The sequence below is a fragment of the Scomber japonicus genome, chromosome 2 (assembly GCF_027409825.1).
Source record: "Scomber japonicus isolate fScoJap1 chromosome 2, fScoJap1.pri, whole genome shotgun sequence".
Taxonomy (NCBI): Eukaryota; Metazoa; Chordata; class Actinopteri; order Scombriformes; family Scombridae; genus Scomber; species Scomber japonicus.
In genome coordinates, this window is record NC_070579.1 from 34,742,974 (window position 1) to 34,762,591 (window position 19,618).

The 19,618-nt window shown below is 41.3% G+C and overlaps 1 protein-coding gene across 3 annotated transcripts in view; it reads left to right on the forward strand.

Annotated features, from left to right (window-relative positions):
- Positions 1 to 19,618, forward strand: part of rptor (regulatory associated protein of MTOR, complex 1) — a 171,455-nt gene that overhangs the window by 148,483 nt on the left and 3,354 nt on the right. Inside the window, exons 27-32 of one of the 3 annotated variants that reach the window (XM_053328466.1) lie at positions 2,401 to 2,515; positions 2,614 to 2,738; positions 4,226 to 4,351; positions 7,747 to 7,794; positions 16,811 to 16,917; positions 18,565 to 18,692. In XM_053328466.1, the coding sequence (XP_053184441.1) occupies positions 2,401 to 2,515; positions 2,614 to 2,738; positions 4,226 to 4,351; positions 7,747 to 7,794; positions 16,811 to 16,917; positions 18,565 to 18,692 (649 nt within the window). The remainder of the gene's footprint in view (positions 1 to 2,400; positions 2,516 to 2,613; positions 2,739 to 4,225; positions 4,352 to 7,746; positions 7,795 to 16,810; positions 16,918 to 18,564; positions 18,693 to 19,618) is intronic. The other 2 variants (XM_053328473.1, XM_053328482.1) reach the window with 2 other exon arrangements.

Sequence of the window (19,618 nt, forward strand, 5' to 3'; positions counted from 1 at the left end):
CTAAGAATTGAACCTTGAAATAAAAAAGTTGTCAAGTTCACTTATTTGAACTTAATAAGTGGTGGACAGAAAAACATCCCAGATAATAAGACATCAGATCATTATTCAGTATTCAGAATGGGTCTGTAATGACTCTGAGGTTTTGTCCTAATAATTTTTACCTGATAGGTGTTGACACTTGTTGAGCAAAAAATCACAAACCGAGACTGTCCCAAAAATAAAAAGCCCAAGCCGAGACACACACCAGATGTTACGGCTCTGTTTCAGTCACGCGACTGAGTGTGCACATGATTTGCCATGACGAGAGGATTGATTGAAATCTACCCAGAGCCAGAAACAACCCTGTTTATGAGTCACAGGACTCCCTTACACACACACACACACACACACACACACACACACACACACTGAAGAGCCCGGGGTGCCAGCGTACACACAGACTCCCCAAGTGAAGTCAGAGCTTTCTCAAACAGAATCACTAACACCTCCAACGTCATTGGCAGACCCTACACACGCACATACACTCACGCAGTCACGAGGTTATTGGCGTCAGAATAACCCCCCCCTCTCTCTCTCTCTCTGTCTGAATCATTGAATTCCCCTCTTTTCTTACAGTGGAGTAGTAGCGTTGCCCTCATTCAGTCTGTTCCCCCCCAGAGAGGAACGAGACGAGAGAGGAGGAGGTGGAGGGGAGAGTGGGATCGAAGGAAAGGAAATGTGAAGATGGAGGAAGCGAGAGGGTGGTGGGGAGGCTAGGAATGAAAGAGGATAAAGGAGTGAAACTATATGAAAAAGATTTTTTTTTTTTACTCATTGGTTTTTCTTTTCTGGTTGATTCAAAATTCAAACAAATCACCAAGCAGTTCTAAAGTCTTCAGGGTAGTTAAAGATTCTACACTTATTTTCATATCGAATGTGCCGTCAAAGAGCACGAACAAAAGCAGTCGAAGAAGATTATCTTGCCCAGCTTTTAACCGAAGGCCTCAAACACTCGTATCTATATTTCCCTCCAACTACATTTTTTCCAGCACTGTTGCATCAGTCACAAGTTCATGGTGAATTTTTCCTCATTCTTCCCATCTCATTATGGAAGTCTCGAGAGCGCGTTCAGGTAGCCAAGGACAGGCTGGCAAACCGACATGTGGTGTTGCCATGACAACATATGGCTGAGGCAGTGAACTTATCAAATGTATCAGTGTGTTGGCGCTTTTGTTATACTCCCATTGAAACCTGCCAAAGGGGTACATAACCAGACTTTTTGTCTCTCCGCCCTGCATCACCTAACAAACATTTTCTTTCTTTTTCTCCTCTTGCTTTGCCTCAAGTCCTGCTGTTGTTATTTTGTAACTACAGCTCTTGCAATGCTGCAATGATCCAATACTCAATCACACATACTAATATGTTCTGGTTCAAAAATTGTGTTATAAAGGCCTCATTTCTGTTTATTCATTTCTCTTCTGTTCTTTTCTCGGCTCTGTTGTTGTGTCCTATATTTGCAGATGCAACATTTCCCTCTGGCATTAACAAGAAATACATTTTCATTTTCAAAGCATTATAAAATGGCCATCTGCAATCAGAGTGCTTTGAATGGACCTATTATGCTCATTTCTCTCTAAATCTCTCTGAAATGCAGCTTCTCAGTTTAGCTTCTGACTCTTAACAGGCAGTCTTAACTCCTGGCACTTTAATGTCCGCCTCCCCTTTATTTGACATTGTTCTATGTACTCTCAAAACAATTAAAAATGTCATAAAGTTAGTGGAGTGAAGCACTGATCTTGTGTGGAGTCTTTGTGTGTGGAGCAGATGACCATATAAAGAAATCTGTCACCAGCTGATGTCAGCTCAGGCTGAAAGTTGAAAAAACTGTTGGAAACCGAGCATTCAGAGCAGTCTGAAGACACTGCTTTTTGCTCATAAGGATTACTTTACATGTGTTTACCTTATTATTTATCATGTCAGCCACTTTTAGCGTCCGATATTGTAACATTTTATATATTTTTATATGATTGAAAATAAGGAAAAGCGTAATAAGTCCTTTTTAGGTAGGAACCCAGAAGTGGGAGACACATTCCAGAATCAAGGGTTGTTCTTGAACCGCAGACAGAACGAAAAAGTACCTATGAAACATTTACAATTGCTGCACTATAGTATGTATTGTATAATAATTTCTCCATGAATTCAAATGGCAATAGAATTGCATTGACATCAGTTGCATCCTCATTTACAATCTAGTCAATGTTAAGTACAGGTAGACTCAGCCCATGTAGGGGAGGACAATAGGATGATAGGTGTGCTTGTGTAATTCCAATATGAAACTAAAACACACACAAAAAAGAGCATGAGTACCCATGGATGGAACTGGCTGCTCTATTTTACATTTCTTTCTGTCCTCTCTTACAGGTGTCTCCCGTCTAGATGATCAAATATTCATCAACCGCAACCCTGGCGTGCCGTCTGTCGTGAAGTTCCATCCCTTCAACACCTGCATCGCTGTGGCCGACAAGGACAGCATCTGGTCAGAGACAGAGAGCACACACACACGCAACACAACTAATTGAGTTTATACGCTGGTTTAATTAATCTAAAGACTTTATGTGTGTATGTGTGTTGTAGTTTTTGGGACTGGGAAAAGGGCGAGAGGCTGGACTACTTCTACAACGGGAACCCTCGCTACACCCGCATCACGTCCATGGAGTACCTGAACGGACACGACTGTTCATTACTGCTCACCGCAACAGGTAGGAAACACACACGCAGGCATTTGTATATATGTCCATGTGGTTTAGTCAAATGTAAAGGGGTTAAAATGTGAAAATAAACATATGAATAACTTGCACACTTTCTTTTTTTGTGGATCCAGCATCAAATTTCTGCCTTAATCCATTTTGAGAGATTTTAGATTTAGAGGATTATGGCAAAAATGTCTTTGTGGTATAACCTTAAAAAATATTACAAAAAAATATAAATATTACATTTAATCTGGGGAATCATGTCAATCAGAAACAAGTCATTATTATAAGAACACTTTAATACACTGTAGGTGGATAAAATAATTAATATGTATCATTCTTTTCATTTGAAATTTTCAGGAGCATTCACTCTTGATCATGCTGCAAATGTCATTTCAAATGACAAAACCAAAAAAATACTAAATGTACATTTTAATAAACCTGATGCTGCTTTTAAAACTATTTAACATATTTTTGAATTGCTCATCTTGCCAACCCTTATTTGTCACTGACCCATACATTCACATGGAAGACTCCGGTCTATGTATTACTACACTGAAAAAAAAACTCAAGGTAGTCCTTCAGCGAGCAGGTCACATCCACCAACAGAGTAGAAATTTACAGTGCTTCTCATTTGTAGCAACAACAAGCCTTAAACACTTGACTTTTACCCCCACAAACAGGCACACTCAGAGGACTCATGTGTATTCATCATCTTTCATCAACAGAACAAAGCAATTACCCTCCATGGCTTTATCTTCATAACCCAGAGGAACTGTAGAAAACACACACACAGAAACACACAGTTGTTTTGTTTTCTCTCGTACAGCGTGACGTTAAACATGAAAATGAACACCGCGTTTTCCTCGCACACCTTCCGAAACCCCGATAAAAACTCGGGGGATTAATACATTTAAATTCCATCTCATCAAAACGTAATGTGCACTTATTCAGCTTTACTCCATCAGTCATGTTACGAGGGATGTCAGGGAGGACGTTAGTTATAAGAAATATACAGCATTAAAAAAGTAAAATGCGGCATGTAAATCAAGCTGAGACTTTTATGGATTGTAATAGCTTCCTCGTAAGAGAGCGCCGACATGTTTTATGTGCGGCTGTGTGTCGTAGCTGTGTTTCACTCTTCTGACAGAGATATTTGGGGTTTAAGACTCCTGCCTCAGGTTGTTTCTCACTGACAGTACAATTTCAGGCAAAGAGGCTTTTAAGATGCTGCTCTACATTTTCTATTGATTCTTTTTGTGTGTGTGTGTGTGTGTGTGTGTGTGTGAGAGAGAGGAGTCATGGTCAGGTCACGCTGTGTGTTGCATGTTTTGATGGAGTCTGAGATCAAGGTTTTTCTCGAAGTTCAACATGTACTTTAAAGCAAGTGTTTAACCTTTTATCTGCATTCTTTTCAAGCACTCACTCTTTCTCTTCCATCTCTAACCCATACCCCCTCCCCCTCCCCCCCCGGCCTTCCTCTCCCCTCTTCCCAGATGATGGAGCGCTGCGTATCTGGAAGAATTTCGCTGACCAGAAGAATCCAGAGATGGTGACGGCATGGCAGGGCCTTTCTGACATGCTGCCCACTACCAGAGGTCAGCCCTCCACCAGCGCTCACAGTAAAGACCGACGCTCTATTTTAATATCCGCCCCCCCTCCTTCAAACCCATTCTCCCATAGTACTTTCCCAATGTATACCCCTCCCAATTACACTTCCACACATCCCCCATCTAAAGAACAACCAGGTAGGATTCCTGCATCACTCTGCTTCGGTAGTGTTTGGACCATGGAGTTGATTTTGTTAAAAAACCTGAATTTAGGTACTTTAACATCTGGTCATACAACACCAAGTAAGACTGTAGCAGTAAAACCTCTCAGTGTGTTGAACAGAGCATACATACAGTACATTGGCCAAGTATTACCTGATATTATTTGCACATTAATACGGTTTGTGAAAATGACATAATTTACTGACATTTATGAATATCACCAACTGTAACACTCATAGTTTATTTTCACCATCAATGAACATTACATTGAAAAATCCATTGAAGTTACAGTGTTAACTACAGTAGCATCTGTGTTGACCTAGAAACACATTGTACTACTCACATGAACACATCAATGGATAGACTAAATATTCTACACTCAGTTATCACATGGTACTGTAAAGCATTCCAATCAAACTCAGTCAAACCAAATGTAAATACTGCAGATATGTGCTATGGTCTATTGTCTATCCATTCTGCAGTTGCCTAGAGAAGTTATAATGATGTCACGACTTAGCAAAAATAGTGAAGTGAAGAGAAGAGTAGCAATCACTGAACTTTTGCCAACCAACCAGAAAGCCATTCAGATTACTGAATATGACAAAATTCACAGTCTAATCATAAACACCAAGTTAACAGTGTTGTCAGCAGGTATGAGCAGACACACCATGATGTAATAGTCAACACATGAAGTCCAGCAGAGTAGGTCATGATTTCTTTACAAGAACTGATTTGCAGTGACTGAAACCAGGGTTGAACCACACTGGTTGGCAGGTTTAAGTCAGGATTCTGCATTTAGCTCCATCAGTCAAAACTAATGTAGCAACCTCATCCCCTGCTGTCCGCTCCACCTGTCTTACCCTCTCGACACATGCCAAATCATCACATCTTACACACCTGACCAAACTGAAGATCTGTTTAGAAGCCTACATTCAAAGCCTCTTTTAGTTAGGAATCCCACATTAATCATAAAATGTAACAGGTAGATGAATCATTCTTTTAGGGTGGTTAGTGTTATGTGAATAGAATCTCAGACTGGGTGGATGTGCTGCCATGTTTACCTTCTGTGTTGGCACACTTTCGTAGTTTGGGAGGCAGAGTTAAACGCAAATATTTGAACCAGGACTGACACCCTCAGTACACACTTGTCAACGTTATCCACCCACTTTTTTGTTGTGTCAGGTTACCTACACACACACACACACACGCACACACACATATACACTCTATCTCTCTTTTTCTCTTAACTCTCTCCACTGCCCCACATTCCCATCGCTCTGCCTCAGGGCTTTCTTAGCCAAAGTTTCTGGGTCATGAATGTTTTTGGGGAAAGCGTGACAGCCGTAGGAATTATTGTTTTTTTCTGAATACTTTATATATTTTATAAATGCAAAATCAACTACCTTTTGTATGTTTGAATTTTTTTTTTTTATCATTTTAGCATGAGCACACGTGGGTGGACAGCTTTCAGATAGTGTTTTTTAGAGCGCATCTCATATAGAATAAGACCCACATTTGGCTAATTGGTAGTAACGAGAGCAGAGCTGTCAGGATGAGTGACGGGCTGACTGGTTATCTGTGCAGAGGTGTGGACCCCACACTGCGAGCACACACATATATGTCTCCATAATTACAAAGCCGCAGAGTCACCGAAGCTCCGCAGAGACCCGCAGAGAGGAGACACACTTAACTAGCATCACTGTCTGTGTGACTCTCACGACACAAATGGCCCTGAGAGACTCATCCTCTACAGAGGACTCCCCCACAGCAAGCCGCAGCCTGGTTTTCACTAAGACGTTAACATTTAATGGTGTGCTTGTTATCCAGGATGTGTCGTTAGTGACAGTTGCTGTATAGGTACTACATTCAGTCTGCAGCGGAGGCATCAATTTTAATAAAAAACACCCACTTGAGATCTTTTCCTGGAAAAGTTTTACTTGAAGAGTCCGGCTTCAGCTTGTGGTGTTCAAATATAATTTTTTTTCTCAACTTGGCAACTTCAAAATCATCTGAAAACTCCCCGTCTCTGCATCTCTTACTCACACACACACACACACACACATACGCCCCTCTCCCCTCCCGGCCCAGTATTAATTATAATATTATTACCATTTCTTGGAACGTCTTTCAGCTGGAGTATGATAATTATATGTGTTTGTTTTGGAATCGTTGAGATTTTTAGCATCGCCTCGTCTGCATTAATAATGCAAAGATCTGATAAAATATTACATGAGTCTGTCTTTATGCTGCCAAAAAACCTGCTCCACCTCTGTAGGCAGACTGGGAATGTTTTTTTTTTTTGTTTTTTTCATGGAGATGCTGACACACACACACACACACACTCCATTCCCTATACAACCTGTCCGCACTCATCTCGTCCCTGTCCTTCAATGACATGCTTGTGTGCCGTTTTTCATCATTGAACCATCATCTCCTTGAACTCAGACTGTCTGGCTTATTGTTACTTTGCTGGTCCTTTGATATTGTTTTGTGCACCCCCTCCTCGAGAGAGAGAGCGAAAGAGAGAGAGAGAGAGAAAGAGAGAGAGAGAGAGGCTGAACAAGGCAGCAAGCAGTTTTCCCAATGACGTACACTCTCCACAGCAATAAATCTTGCTACAGTTATGCCATTTCATGTCATTACATAGATGGATATATGGTGATTCTTGTAACCGCACACACCTTCATGCCTAGTTAAATTATTTCTGTAAATATTTGGTTACTATTGATCTTGCTCAGGCTCTTAGCACATACACACACCATTTAAAGTCCTCTAGCAGCAGCTTTCCACCCTCCTGCCTGCTTTTTTTGCCCTGCGGTGAAGGGATTTGGGATTCTGTGTGTTTGGAGGTTGGGGACCCTGTGCATCTTCCACAGCCTCTGTTTGTAATGCGGGGGCAGCAACTCTCTCTCTCTCTCTCTGTCTTTTTCTGTCTTTCTCCTCACATACTTTGATTCCAGCGTCTCACTGTTAGTCATTTGGGAGACGCCACAGTGGGAAACAGCAGCCTTGTTCATCCCTCTGCTGTTGGTGTTGGTGTTGGTGTGTGTGTGTGTGTGTGTGTGTGTGTGTGTGTGTGTGGAGTCTACTCATGAAAGTGTGTGAATGCGTTTTTCTGCATGCACAGGGGTCCTTGCTAATTTGTTGCTTGCTTTGTTGCGTTCCCGCTCTCCTCCCTCCCTCCTTCCCACCCTCCTGCCCTTTTCCGTTTGCCCCCACCTTTCCCTCTCCCCTCCTGCTCGCAGGTCTGGCCAGAAGGGTCTCCATCTATCTTGACAGGAGTAAGCAAGGAGGTGAGTGTGGCCATTCTTTTTTCACTACTCCCTCAATCCCAAAGCCAAGGTGTTGCACTAAACAGCCAGCAGCGTGCCTCCTTTCTGTTTTCTTTTATTCCCCTGACCACCACCACTCCTTCATCACTCCATCTGTCCAGTGATGCTCAGTCACTCCATCCCTGCTACTCACATGGAGGTTAGAAAAACTCACTAAGAAACAACAAGTTGAAGTTCTGTATTTCTACTTATGCTAACAAGACCTCTTCTAGAAGCTGGAGAGACAGTTCTCATAAATGCAGTTTACAGTAATAACAGCATGAGATTTATCACTTAGTATTCTTGGTAACTTTGAAACAATGAACTCAAAGGCAGAAAGAGCCAGCCGCCATCTATTTTTCCGAAAATGACAACTTCGCTATTACGTGTAGCTAACTAGCTAATCAAGCTAACGTTAGCGCCATGAGTCAGTAAAAAACGTTGTCTCCGGCTGGCTTTTTAATATTTCCCTGCTGACTCATTTTATAACTTGAACCCTCAAATATGCAGTTCATGGCTGATACGTGATATTACACAAAAAGTTTCATTCCCCATCAAAAAGCCAACATTCTCACCTTGTAGAAGACATATAAAGAAACAGCACAGTGTTCTTTACACTGCAGTGGAGAGCTAGTTATTCCTGCTTTCTTAAGTATTGTGCGGAGCAGTGTAACATCAGACATTTAGTTAGAAGAGTAAAGGCTTGTAGGATGAGGACCAATGTATGTGGGGAAGATAACGCTGTCTGGGGTTTGCTGAGGGCAAACTTGACCAAATATTTTTTTAAAAGCCAGACAGAGCCACAACCTTAACTCTGATAGCATCAGCACTGCTAGATCTACGATAATTTTGCCTGTATAATTTACAACCAATAATACCAAACATCCTGTAATATATGATCTAACACTAGTACGCACACAATTTATAAAAACACAATCTAATTTTTATAAGTTTCCCAACACATCGAGATAGTAAAACAACTCTTCTCACAAGACTTCTTTCTATCCAATCATGCTTGTTGTGACGGTGGATGTTCATCGTCCCAACAAGCATGATTGGCTGGCTCGCTCATTTGAAGAGAGTCTGCACTAGAGATAGCTTACTGCTGCATACATGTGAAAAAGGTAAAGAAAATGAGTGTTGAATCAGGCCGATAGTGTAACAGACACATAGAGTAATCTATTTGAAGATTGCACAATAGTAGGCTATATGGAACTTGAGCTGATATGATAAGCATGTTCATTTAATTTCCATGTAGATTTTGACCACGCTACAACTTGTATTCTACTATAGGCTTTAGTTTATTGAACAGCTATGCTTTTGTTTCCAGTGATGGGACATGTTTGTTTGAGTGAGACCTGAAAGACAACCCCCTTCTACACATTATGTAACTACGTCACCAACTTTTTATTTTTAACAATGTGGCAGATTTGTAGGCGGTGTCGGAAAGTCATTTGTCATTACACATTCACATCTATTTGTTCTCTTGGTTATGACATGCATACCATAATAGTTCTCAAAATGCAATAATTTTAAGCACACTTGATTTCCCATCTGGCAACACTGATCCAGGATCAGCCTCTTTACAGTAGGAAAATACTACAGTGTAGTTGGTTAATGATGTGCTCTTTAGCCGCTGCAGTAATGTTCTGTTACTACTGAGGGTAGCACAGTATGGGGGAAAGCTAGTTAGTAGGGCATGTTTACTATTGTAGCATACGTTAGAGTAGATAAGCACACTAAAATGCCAAGTGTCACTCTTATAGCCTCACACATTCTGCTTCAGCATGTGTAGGAATCTCAAGTTCATCAGAGGTGCTATGCATGCTGACAGTTGCTAAGCTACATGTAGACGTTGGTTACTGTCTGGGGAATACGGGTTTCATTAACAGTAGGTGGCAGAGCCAATTTGCACCTAGGTATTTGGCTGAAATCAAAATACAAAACTACACAGAGATAGACACTTTTAAAGTAAGTAAGAAGTAAATAGCTTTTGCCTTCGTTAAGGTCAAGTTCGTCCTCCAAACAGCCACTGCTCCCATTACTCATCTTCACCTTAAAATGGCCTCTCTCATGTTTTTAAAAAAAACTACACTAATTTAAGCTGGTCCCACAGGTGTCAGTGTTTGATTGGAAGTGTGACGGTGCTGTGTGATTTTAATAGCACAGAGCCACCCAGTTCGTCTCACCAGAGGGATCAGCCTGTTAAACTCCAGAGGTATGAGTGAAATTAGGGGACTGTGACTGGCACAGACTTGAGAAGTATTCCTGCAGCTGCTGTTGCATTAGTATGCAACGAATGTCACTGGAGGAGAGAGGGGAAGGAGAGATTTGGGCAAAAACAAGAGGGAAGTGCCTTCTGGCTAAAAGTGGGAGATGTCTTATGAGGTAAGGTCAGATTGAGGGTTAAAAGAGTTGGATAAATAGTTGGACAGGCAGAGAGATTGATAGTGGAGATGGCTGTGAATCAAATGGAAAAATAAAGAGGAAGAAAAAGGCTCGATGGAGACAAAATAAACAAATCAAAAAGTTGGAGACTGCACTAAAAGAAGGTCATAATCATATTTATTTCAGGCTAGTAGCAATCACACGCACAACAAAATACAAACACAGATACTCATTACACACATTTGAGTTGTAATCAGTGTTTGTTGTGGAGTCAGAAGGAGTGAAACACAGTCTTTACATCTCTGCAGATTAGATTGAGAGCCGATCTAATTAAAGTCTGATCCACATACTGTTAATAACGTTCCAATTCTTTCTTCTTTTTTCATTCTTCATTTACCTCCATCCCTCCCTTTGTTCATTCTTAGTCCTGCTCATGATTAGGGATATGTTATCTCCTTTATCCTTCTTTTTCTCTGTCCCTTTTCTTTTGACTGCATAAGTGAAAGTAGGGCAGCCCTCGTCTCTTTGGCTTTAGGGAGGCAGACGCTGTGTCCTGCTCTACATTTGGCTCCGCTGCCTGGTGCCTTGTTAAAATCGGGGCTCTGGGAATTTGCTAAATCCAGAACCGAGGGCTCGGTGAGGAGCTGGAAGAGAAACATGACTTGGAAGTGTCAGGAAAATGAGACAAAAAGTCTTGAAGGAGACTCATATCTTTTGTTTGCTGCAGGGGTTTCAGTGTATGGTAGGGCACAAATAACAACAAGAAGATATACAACAGTGGCGTGTTTGCCCCTACATGATGGTATAGAAGTGGGATTTTAGAGGGAAGATAGGTCTAAAACCATCAGGAGAAGTCAAACCACCATTAGCAAAATGTTTATCTTAATACAGTGAAACTAAACTTAAGATGACAACCTTGAATAATGCTTTTTTATTGAAGAGCTTGTTGAAAACATGTACAAACAGCTCTTTAATGTCAATCAATTTACAGTATGGTTAGTACTACTTTATAAAAGCAGCTATATAATGTCTCCTGAGGCTCTGGACAGACAAAAAACAACCCTGATGCTGTTATCAGGGTTGTCTCAGCACTGGCTTTAAGACTTCACATTCCTAAGAGAAAATCAGCTTTACATTGTGGACTGTGCTCACCTTGCTTGAGGTCTAACAAATGATGCTGTTGAGTTGCATTATGGGAATTGTGGGATCCAGTATTTTGGGATCTTGAGCCATTCAAGGGAGTAAGTTAGGATATCTCATTGTCTTTCTGCTTTGATCTAGGTGATTCATTTTTGAATTCTTGTGAGTCCGCCAACCTTACGGAAGTGCAGAGCACCCACAGTATCCGTCACAGACACAAGATGATCTTCTGCTCTATATTTTTATAAGGACATTGACATGACATAAAGTTATAATGTGATATAATTGGTTATGAAAGGTCCCCTGAAAGCTTGTTCCAAGTTTGGCCTTTGTGTGCAGCAGCTGAAAATGACAGGCTCTGTTCACAGCTGTTGGAGGACTCCCCTGTTGTGAATTATGCAAAGTAGTTTGAGAAATTAGGGGTAGTCTCCTGTCCACCATAATTAGGTCAGTAAGTGTTAATGTCACAGAGGTTATGCCTCATTTCACCGGGTCTATATCAACCTGGCAGGTCAAAGCTTTTTACCTCTCAGAATGCCAGGGACCGGCATCCAAATGTTAGACAAATGCCATGGAAGCGAAGTGTCCTGCCAGTCAGAGCACTCCCATATATAACGTCATGATGGCGGGCAAGTCCCTGGAATACCTAGAGGAGGTTTATTACCGGAGTCCTGGAGGACCTTTTCAAAGCAAACAGGATGAAGGGAAGAGAGGAGAAAACGCTGAGGGAGAGAAGAACCAGGAAGGCCGCCGCACTGGTTTAATGAGCTGCAGTGTGTGGGAGAGCTAGTCCATCACTAGAGATAATGGTGCAGAGTAAGAATACAAAGGAAGTTGCCTTCTCCACAGAGAAATGAGAGGATTGAAAGAAAGATATTTATGCAAAGGAACAGATTAGGGATTGCCTTGGCACATTGGCACAGGAGCAAGATGATCTACCACCACTGCTGTCAGACTGTTTCTGGTGGTTAAACTAGTTCGTTTTACCCTTGTCGAAGATTCAACAAGGGGAAAGCCATCCACCTAACAATATAATTATTGTTTTTGATATCGTTATTGGGGGAAAACATTTCAACTCTTTTGCACAGACAAAAAGAGCAGAGGCATAATTAGAGAATATACAGCGAAGCTACCCACACCTCTGTAAGGTGGTACGGTTTAAAACCAAGGAAGCATTGCCCACAGTTCCTTGCTTCCGCTCTTCCATCTTCCATCTCCATTCTCCATGTACGTATTGATTTCTGTGTGGGTAACTAAGACTCAGTCAGGCCCACAAAGGTTCCCTTTAAGGCAAATTTTTCTCCCATTTTCAGAGGTGATGACCACAAGAGACAAAGCTGAAGGGTCAGGGTTGAGGTTGCAGATTTGTGAGCTCTGACCCCCTGAACTCCCAGTAAACTTTTTTGATGGGACTTGCAGAGGATTCAGTTGGACAAAATAATGAGGGAGAGATGAAGTAAGATTAGGATAAGCAAGGAAGTGGATAGGTGGATATAGAGCCAGAGAGATTGATGGAAAGGATTGAAAGACTAATGGAAAGGCTGAACTGGGCTAAAGGGAAACTTCCCTGGGATCTGAGAACTCCACATGCTCCAAAGCCTCTGGTTTACTGAGTCAACATATTGATCGTCTTCAATTAATGGAAAACTTGTTTGAGAATACACACCATCAAAGTGCAATGTCAACTGACATGTCATGGCACCTGCTTTATTACTCAAGATAATTGTAGTTCATTACTACCTGAATCGCCAGTCATTTCTACTAAAAACATTATATTCATGGTGTCATCACCAGGACAATGACAAGAACCAAAATCAGTTGATTAAACAGATTTTAATCTAACAAACAGTTTATCCAAATTATCTAAACCATTTTATCTAGAGTTAAAACGAAGATGAACACACCCACGTTGGTTATAATTTCTCATAGCACAGGAAACTGTGTGCACAAGAGGGAGAGTCTCAATACACCGATATGACCTGCATATACTGTGCATGCATGTACTGATGACTTCAGTGGTAGCCAGTGTTAGCTAGGCTATCTGCTAGCCTGTTTACTGCTGACTGACCATTATCTAATAGGTAAGACTGTGAGTTTGAAAAATGTATAATATTATTTGATAATAGAAATGAGGTTAATTGACTTTTTGCTACAGTAGCATTAATCTGTTGCCTTTTCATTAACTGACATTTTGTTCAGGAATCAGAAAGTAATATTTAAGGGATTAGGGCATATGTATGTATGAAGGGTGTGATGTCACTTGTTGAAGGGATTTTGGATGTTTACAGTGGGAACCTTGGCATTCTCTTCCAGATAGCTTAAAACCTCTCTTATTGTCTGACTGCTTGGTTTCTTGTCTGGGTTTATTTCTTTTTGAAAATGTTGAGTTCTGACATCCCAGCAGTTTTATGAGTAAGTTATTATCACAGATAGAAACAATGGCCAGACCTACAAAATGAGATCTGAAATGTGACACATCCGGGTTATCCTTAAATCTTGCCCTTGGTCAAAATAGTTGTAAGACCTAAGAGTGACAGAGGACCAGGGCCTGCAGCAGGTTAATCCAGCCTCAACACAAAACCAGTTTGGCCATAGCAGTACTCAGTTGGAGATCTTGTACACATGCACAAACACTGTGTTTTTTATGTAGGAAAACATGGGTGGATAATGAGTAGAGGGAAAAAACTGAATCAGAGTCTTAAGAAAGCTCCTTATTGTAGAGGAAGTACATGCAGTTGTGTGTGTGAATAGGGAAATCTTCCGTTCTCCACTCCCTCTCATTGTAACCCACATTTCCTCATTGTGGAGCTGCCAGCTTCAAAGGGAATGCCTCCTTTCCTCTCACTGCCTCTGAAATGAACCAGCATCAAGCGACTGTGCAAACGTGCTGCTGACTGAGCACAGTTCCGTGAGGTGGTTTTCCCCGCATGCTATCCACCCACGTGGGCTCACATAACCGGCAGTGTGATGTCGTGATGCCTGAGCGGTCCCATTGACGTCACAATGGAGGATTTGAAGCCACCACATGGGGCTCGGGTTTTCCTGACAACACAGGCCAAGTGGAACAGTAGAAAGCCCCGGTACAGATGGTTCAATAGAGGAGAGTTAAACTAAGTCACAACTCATGAAGGGAGGCACACTGAGGAGATAATCAGCGGGAAAGGATCTGAATACGCATAGTCACTATTGTTCTGAAAGGCTGTGAGAAAAGTAATGGAGCTTTCATCCTTCTATCTTACTTCAGAATTGTTTGAAAGGAGCCAATTAAGAGGGAAAAATGCAGCTTTGAAGCAGGTGGGTGAGCTGAAGATGGTTATTGATTGTGAAAAAACAGGAAGGAGGAAATGAAGCACGCCGTGAAGAGTTTCAAGCAGAGATAGAAGGATGCTGTTGCCTTACCACCTGGTAAAAGTATCCTAGTGAGAGAAAGACAGGGGATGTTTATGGGCATTTTGTTTTCTGGAGTACCTCCTGGCTTCCTTATCTCCTTCCTCCAGCACACAAACTTCCATTATCAAAAGAGCATGTGAACTCTTCTCAGCTGCGTGGCTTCTTGGAAATGTCATTTTCCTACTGCCGCTGATGGTCAAGTTCAACAACACTGGGTAGACACAAAGATCAGTGCAAAATAACCTTTGCCCACCTATTAGATGCATCTGAAAGCTGCGGAAAAGGCTACTGTGTTTTGACTTAAGATGATGTAGTCAAACTGCTTTTCCCAAACTAAAGAATGACCTTTCTGACAGGTAAATTTTGTCATCTGCCCATGTCTTCAAGGGTCCTCACATACCTATACTGTATGTGGACATTTGTGCACAGACGAAATTTAGAAACACATGGACTGTACACACCTACACCTGCATTGACTGCACGTGTTGGCCACACAGACACCCAGCATAGTGCACATAAAACCAGGTCCACTAGTATGTTAGAGAAAAAGTAGTTTGTACAAAGGGTCATCAGACCACATCTTAAGGCAAGTGTTTATACCTTTTCTGAAAAGCCACACTCATAAGTAAGGGTGAAAGGTCTACCATCAGACCTGAAAGATCGACCGAACATTTTCTGTGGGATGTGAGCACTTTGCAAGACATGGAGGAATTTCGAGCTAAGTGAAAGAAAAGGAGTTAGACGTTGGAAAAGGTTGAATAAAAGGCTGAAATGTGTTTGGAGGCTCTGCATTCATTTGTCAAATAACATCACTGTGGAGAAGAAGATCCTTGCTGGGTAGTTTCTTTGCCTTCAAGATTACAGATACTAACTAAAACACAGAGTTGTCACAGAGTCATGTAGTTTGTTGAAGAATGACGTGGGTTGCTTTGGTGATGATTTTTTTCAACTGCCCATGGTCTTTGCTTGTAGAGGCGATGAATCACACAAATGAAGAGAAGGGCTAACTCTGTCGGACAAACAAATAGTGATAAAAAAAATTGTTGTCTAAATAATGAATAAAAAGCTTGACTTTTGCACACCTGGTCAATCCCAATGAAGTGGGCGGGATCGTCAAAACTTGTTGGGCAACGCTCACTTAATTCAAACATCAGAACAGTGCAGGTAGACAGGGCTTCAGAGGCTTTTCAACAATCCAACAAATACTTGGTTAGAAGTAAACTGATGTCCTTAGGCTGCAGTCACAGGCCTCCGCCAGCCATCACTGAGCCAGCAGGCCTTAATGTGGCTGAGATGGCTCTGCTCATTTGATTCCTGCTGTGACTGCCAACATATGAGGAAGAGTCTTGCTGTCTTCAGCGTCTTCCCCCTTCACTCTCTCACTTGTGTGCCATTTGAATCACTGACGCCAGAATCTGCTGACAGGCTCAGTTCCAGGGTCAGCCTTGGCATCTCCCAGTGGTCAGCTTGATGGGAACGATGCAAAATACAGAACTACGCTTCCATCTGCATGAAGCCCATGGTTTTACACTTAAAATTAGAGAATTTTTTTTTTTAAATATGCAGATTTACAAAATTATGTTATTTAATAAACTGACTTGTGTTTGTTGAGTCCTTTGTACTGTATTTATTAATTACACAGTGGTGCAGTGAGCTGTAGCACTAATATTTCATTTGACTCGCTACATGTGGCAACAAAAGCCTACTGAACCCTCCAACAGATTGTGTGTGCTGTGTATTACGGAGATAAACACATGCTAGGTGTGTTTAACAGCTGTGTGTGTGTGTGTGTGTGTGTAAAGGTTCACTTATAAATTCATTTAAAAACAGTAAATGAAACCGGCAGTTCACATATTGTATGCAAATTATTTCCAGTAATTAAATATTTTATGCTCATGTGTGCCATTTGGCCAGCTTTTGAAGCTTGTTTCAGATTTAATTTGATTAAAAAGTCACCTTCTGTTATGTTTGGATTGAATCTGTTCAGTACTGGTGTATGTTTCATGGAGTGTGCACGTGTTCATGTATGTTTGTGTGTTTGCACTGTGCATTGGAACTACTGTGTCATCCTGTTTTGCAGGTGCAGGCATGGTTGTGGACTGGGAGCAGGAGACTGGGCTCCTCATGACGTCCGGAGATGTTCGAGTCATCAGGATCTGGGACACTGACAGAGAGATGAAAGTCCAGGTACTCAGTGCACCTGTCTGTTTGTATGTGTGACTTTCTCAGAAAGGTCAGTAAATATCAGTAAGTAGTGAAGGAGACGCCCATATATAAACTTTATAGGCACATACAGTACTTCTCCTAAGTGTTGTTGTCGTATTATCTAATGATTCCATAAAGGGTCATTTGCCTGCAGGTTTTTGATCCAACCAGTCAAGAGTACGCTATTCGACTAATCAACTGTCTGAAAACTGAGATCAGTTGATTAAATGAGTTAAGTCTGGTGTGCTCCTACTTGGTTGGAATGAAAACCTGCAGCTACATGAACCTGTATGGAGTAGTTTGGACATTCCAGAGCTAGACTGTAACCCCTAATAAGGCGCTGCCCACCATTCTGTTGTGACTTATTTTATCATGTTAGTTTTTTTTTTTATAACCCTGTATGTGAACTTTCATCTTAATGCTTTGTGTGCTAAAGTTATCATGCTAACATGTACAAAATGACATAAATAGTAGTGTAATCAAACACACAATAAAAACATGCAAATTTGAGCTTGTCATCATGCCAGTGCTAGAATTCAACTAACACTGGCATGATAATATATCCAAATTTAAACCTGCCAGAAGTTAGCATTAGCATTCAACCTAAAACAGCAAATGAACAGCTGCACAGTATAGTGGTATTTTTCTGCAACTTCATCATTGTCAGAATCAACCTCATTAAATACATGAATGCATAATGTAGAGGAATGTTTAGCAATTAGTAAATGGACTGTACTTATAAAGTCTTTTCTAAACCTTCAACCATTTAAAGCACTTTTTACACTATACTTCTTCACACACGTTCATACACTGATGGCAGGGGCTAGCACGTAGAGTGCCAATCTGCTCATCAGGAGGAAACTAACTCTCACTCACACATTGATACATTGTTGGCACAGACATCGGGAGCAATTTGGGGTGCAGTATGTTGCCCAAGGACACATCATGCAGACTGGAGGACCTGGAAATCAAACCGCTGATCTTCTGATTAGTGGATGACCCACTCTACCCCCTGAGCCACTGCCGCAAACAAAAATATTCACTTCACCTCACACCTTTAAAATGCTGCAATTTAACATCCGATTGACAGTGAAGCAGTACCCTCAGTCTAAATATTAGTGCATAACAGATGATGTCACAATTAAAACCAAACTTGTCTTTTTGGCCGGAGCTACTCTGAAAACTGTGTTATTACAATATTCCTCCAAAACAGCCCAAATAACTCTGCTGATACTATAACATGAATAAATCATGTCTGTGGTTTTTAGCTGCTTCACCACTGAACTGTATCTTCATGTTTTGGTAAACTAATGGAAATCTGTGGCTATGCCAGCACCATTAGTGTGATTTCTTCTTTTTCTTTTTTCCTTCACTTTACGCGTCTAATGGTCCTCGGTGTACTAATCACTGTCTTGATGGATGGACTGAATACGAGTACAAATAGCCCAGCCTTGCCTGTGGCTGCATATTGATGCTGGGTCCAGCTTCAAACAAGCCAACAGTCAACAGAGCACATGATTGATTATTTCAAAGACCGTTAAATGTGAAATGAGCGTAGTAACAGCAAATTACCTCAGTAGGTTTCTAGAATTGAATCTTTACAAGGGGATTGCTCTGTGTGTCCACCAGGACATCCCGACAGGAGCAGACAGCTGTGTGACCAGCCTGTCATGTGACTCCCAGCGCTCGCTCATCGTCGCCGGTCTCGGTGACGGTTCTGTACGTGTCTTCGACAGGAGAATGGGTCCCAATGAATGGTAACACACAGAATCTCTCTCTCTCTCTCTCTCTCTCTCTCTCTTAGATATTCATGCAACCTCTGACCTCATCACTGACTAATCATAGATAATCTTAAATAATTATTCATTTACAACCTCTTTTAACTGTCTCACTGTTATTTAAACACTCTAAAGAACACACACAGCAGTTTCTGAGAGCTTTAATTCCTACAGACTCCTACATTATTCACTTCTCTAATCTATATTTATTATATATTGCATGCTGTAAATCTCCCTTTGGGGTTGCCACCTCTTTTAATGGACCCTGGTGGCACTGTATCCCCCCCAGTTGGTTAAACATTATTTTAATTTCAATCCCAAAGGGGCAAAACAAAGCAGTTAAACCGTGAAGTGCCCCATAAATCTTTAAGTAAAGCTAATGTAATAGTTCCCCTCAGGCAAGGAATTACATCTTTAAGCATCTATGTTGCACCCCCTGAGATTAGTCCAGGAGTAGTAGACAGGCACGTACAGGTCATGTTTTAAATATTTTTGATTTTGTTAGTTAGCAGTGATGTTTGGGCTTTAGTATGTATGTTATTTCTATTTCTTCTGCTGTTTGTTTCAGTGGAAAATGCTTAATTTTGATGTTTCAAATGTTCGACCTTGAACTCTATTTTAAGGATCAGGTGCGCTTCCTGTCACAGCTGCAGTCAGAATGAAAAGCACAATGTAAAACTCGGTTTCACAGAGTGCATCATGGGTAGAGGCACAGCTCAGTTCTACAAAGATGAACAGACTGTTTTTTGGGGTTTTTTCTGCTCTCATTCCATCTCAGCCGCTCAAAGAACCGCACTTCTTTTTCTCCTGTCATGATCACACACTGCCACCCAGTGGTCACTCACCTTTATTACATATTAAAGCACAGTTTACATGTTGCTGTTTTCCATGTACTGGAGCAGGTG